The following is a 4,061-nucleotide window of genomic DNA, read 5'->3' on the forward strand; positions in this document are numbered from 1 at the left end:
TAAATGATTCTATGATTCTATGACAAAGCTTCATTTATGTAAAGTGTGTCACACTTACTTCATTTTAGAACAAAACCTAAAAGCTCAAAATTCTTCATGAAACAATTACGAACTCTTTTCCAGGTCAATCAATTTGCTAGCTCTTGACAACATTTTGAATCCCTTTATTATCATTTTACTGCAATGTAATACAAAATAATACCTTAAGAAGCAGCTTGAAAATGAATGCCTTTAAACTTCTAGTTCTTAATAATGCTTTAAAAAGATGTTTTGATGCTGCCAGAGCTTTAGATTTCTGCCTTTAAAATACTCAAAAGTAATGAAATTTCAGCAATAATTTCCTTTAAGGTAGACCTGTATTTCACAACGGAAAACAGTCCTGCCAAAGTTTGTTGTTGTTGTTTGATTGAGGTGCTTTTTAGCTCACCCTAAAATCAAGCCTGCTAATCAGCCAACTCATTCAGTCCATGCTTAAAAAAAAAAAAAAAGGGAAGAGAAAGAGATAGAAGGATAATTTTAAAGGAGTTTCCAAACATAGTACATACTGCAGTTGATGACTGCTTCTACTCCTGTTACTCCACAGGCCCAAAACACTGGAATATCACCAGGGTGAAGGTGAACTGGATCTCCATAGTCTGGTTTGGAAAGATCTTGAATTCCCAGCAGACCTGGAATTGATCAAAAATTAAATCATGAGAGATTCCAATTAAGCAGTAATACTGCAAAGCTGGGGGGGTGAACACCAAACACCATTCAATGACAGTGAGCTAGGACTGCAACAGTGGCAAGCCCCACTGAAGTGGCATATTTAGTTTGTCTTTGAGTGCATGTCCCTAGAATCTGAGCTGACTTGTTTTCCTTTTTTGTACTTGATGACATCAGTAAAAATGTATTCAATTTATTTCTGCAACAAAATACAAGCTAGACATGTATGCTGAGTTTCCCAGATACTATAAATCTTCTCTATCAACAGAAGAATTATATTCATAACACTGGCAAAGAACAACAAATGACTGCAACGCAAAAGGGGTTCTTTCTAGAACACATTTTCTGCTGCCTTAGCTTCCTACATTCTTTAGCTAGAGAAACGAGCAACTGCTCTCTTACTTCCCTGAGTTAGATAACTGTATCTCAGTCTTACCCAGCTTTCACTCAGTTGTCTTTTGCTTTATTCTAACACCTACTTGTAATATTCTGGGTCATTCTAAGCACTTGCTATCTTCCCTTGGTTTTAAATTCTTCAGGTGCTTTAATATATCTCTGTCTGTTCTGGAATTAATTTCTATAATCTGTATATATAATCATCTACTCTTTTCTGTTAAAAATAAATAAATAGTGGAGACCATCACTTGCCCAATCATCTTGTTGCTCTACTCAAAGTAATGACTTATTATTAGTTCTTAAGATTTAAGTACTCGGACCAAATATATTACTGTGGTGTACTGTTAACCAATGACATCTCCTTCCATGCAATGTGATCCTTCTGTGTATGTATGAGTTTACTGATTGACAAATTTCTGTCAGCAGAGGGGAAATTTTTTTTTTTATTGCAATCTATCTTCAACTTATAGGTGTTTGTTTGGTTTTGTTCTTTTCCAAACAGCCTCCTGTTTTATAATTTTTTGCAGTTTTTTCCTTGCAAAGAATAGGCTCATACTTGTCATCACAATATTCTTATCATATTTCTATTTATTCTGTCTTAAATGTGCTCTGTGTATCCTATTTCAGTATTTTAAAAAATGCAGTATTTACTTTCACAGTCATCCACTAATACACAAAATGCATCCACATATATTTCTCCCCATGCTGTCAATCATTGCTACCCTGTCACTGGAATCTCTGACAGCAAGAAAGTATTCAAATATAAATGAAACTGCATACATTTTAGAAAAATGTGACTACACTTTTTTACAAAAACCAACCCCTGCCGTATAAATAAATCTATCTACATCAGACAGCTATGTTTTATCCACGAAAGCTCTGTGTTCAGCTCATTCAAAACCTACTTCTTTCTTTCTTTTTTTTTTTTAATTCAGGTTTGTGACTATTAGAAAAGGCTAAAACATAATAAATTTACTCGTGCAGGTATTTAAGTCCTACCACTTCCCATGGTTCCCCCCTTCATTTTTATACATAGTAAAGTGCATGCAGAGTGAAAAATCAAAAGCACTGACCAGGGTCACCCATGTGAATTGGTGCTCCATGGGCTTCTTTTAACTCAGATGTTGCTAGCACAGCTGCTCCCAACTTGCTTTCAGGAATAGGTCTCATTGTGACTACTAAGTTGCAGCAAAAAGTAGAAATGCTGTAGCAAGGCACAGCTGTCTGGCAGTTTAAAAGAATCCAAGGTGTTAGCAGGAATATTGAATAATACTTCTAAAGTACTAGGAGAAATGTCTAAAACTTTGTGCTATACTTGAGTTTAGAAAGGCCACATACTAACATTAATTTTAAATCTTTTTTAAAAAAAAAAAATCGTAGCATCCCATAATTTTTTATTTTATTTTTTTTTTAAGATCCAGCAGTGCAGGAGTGAAACATTCCATCCTTGAGCTTCTTCACATGGATCACTAAAATTTTCAGTATTATGCACTTCTTGCTTCGGTACATGCAGCATACAGTGTTGTGAGCTCAGTATATTCTGAATATTGTCAGAAAACAATGGTGTGCTCCCTAGACAAAAAGGGAAAACACTAATAAAAAGTATCACCCAGCGACAAATCTGCTTGGTTTGAATCTACCTTCTGTATTTGAATTCAGGGGAGCTGCAGTGCTCTGTAACATGTAAGGGTCAGGAATTCCTACTGCTCGCAGTACCCACTTCTACACAAGCAGAAACCAGTTCCACACATACAAAATCTTCTGTGGCTCTAGAAAGGATCTATGGAATTCATCATCTTCACCGACTGGGGTGCTCAAGCACCTTTTCTATTCAGAAATAAAGCAGTCTAGCTTTTTAGAATAAAATGTCTGATAAATAAATTGCATTTGAACATAAACGACAGCTAGAGTTGTACAGAAAATGTTCATCAACAGTCTTTGTAATAAAAATCACACCTGTCACTGAAGAAACACACTGTACAGTTCTTCACAGTATTGATGTGCTATAAACTATAAAATTTTCCTAATTCTGAAATGTAATAGGCATTATAGTTATATATAGTTGTATTTTTTTTTCCTTTAAGCTTGGCAGAAGGACTTGTGTATAAGATAGATTTGCACCTTCATTTTGACCAGGAGTACAGCAAAAAGATTGTGAAACAGTAACACTGAAAACCACAATAACTTTTGTCCAGTAGAACAGCATCCAAACTAAATGAAAAAGTCATGCAGATGTGTATTTAAGTGTTCTTAATATTAAAGGATCTACCTACTGGAGCCAGCATTATTCTAGGACTTCTGCCGACATTAAAATCTGCACTATAAACTTTCTGAGGACAGTTATAATTTTCAGTGCTATGGTAGATACCTCTAGTATTTGGGAACATCTTCTGTCTCAGAGGTCTGGGTTGATAGCAAATGTGCAGTTTAAAGGCTCTACTGTCACAGGAAAAATCCAAAATGTGGCTGTTACGCATGCAGATGAAACTGCTACTGTCAAGGCTCATAAAAGGAATATTCCTACTGCAAGCCAGAGCTCGTATGGAGAGGAGGACATGTATAAAGGGGTGGTCAGAATACTGCGTGGGCCATTGGTTGAAACAGAGGAGGCAAACCAGAACAGAATCTGAATGAAATGGCTGCTGCAGCACACAAGGAAAAACTTCGTCACCATAAATGAATAAAAAAGCAGATTGGCCTTGCAGGTAGTTGAGAAAAGCACTGAACTGAGGCTGGGCATATTTTACCCTGTATTTTTATGCACTCAGTACTAGCACATGCCTGAAGTTACTATGCAGGTAGGAAAAAAAAATACTGATTTTGAGCAGTAAGTATATGCATATAATGTGAATATGAACAAATACTCAAAGGCAAAGTTACAACAAAGACTTTGTGTGTGTGCATATACTAACCTTATACATGCTTACGTTACATTTTTGCTCAACGTTTCTTACAGGAAT

The 4,061-nt window shown here is 35.8% G+C and overlaps 1 protein-coding gene across 1 annotated transcript in view; it reads right to left on the reverse strand.

The window, feature by feature from the left end:
* Nucleotides 1-545: 545 nt before the first annotated feature.
* Nucleotides 546-4,061, reverse strand: part of LOC104161698 (UPF0317 protein C14orf159 homolog, mitochondrial-like) — a gene marked incomplete at its 3' end in the record, with an annotated part of 7,521 nt that continues 4,005 nt past the window's right edge. The window contains 3 exon segments of the mRNA XM_009700219.1: nt 546-668; nt 2,175-2,325; nt 4,014-4,061. The exon segment at nt 4,014-4,061 is cut by the window's right edge and continues 3 nt beyond it. Coding sequence (XP_009698521.1) covers nt 546-668; nt 2,175-2,325; nt 4,014-4,061 — 322 coding nt within the window.

Source organism: Cariama cristata, unplaced genomic scaffold (genome assembly GCF_000690535.1).
Source record: "Cariama cristata isolate BGI_N322 unplaced genomic scaffold, ASM69053v1 scaffold44435, whole genome shotgun sequence".
Lineage (NCBI taxonomy): Eukaryota > Metazoa > Chordata > Aves > Cariamiformes > Cariamidae > Cariama > Cariama cristata.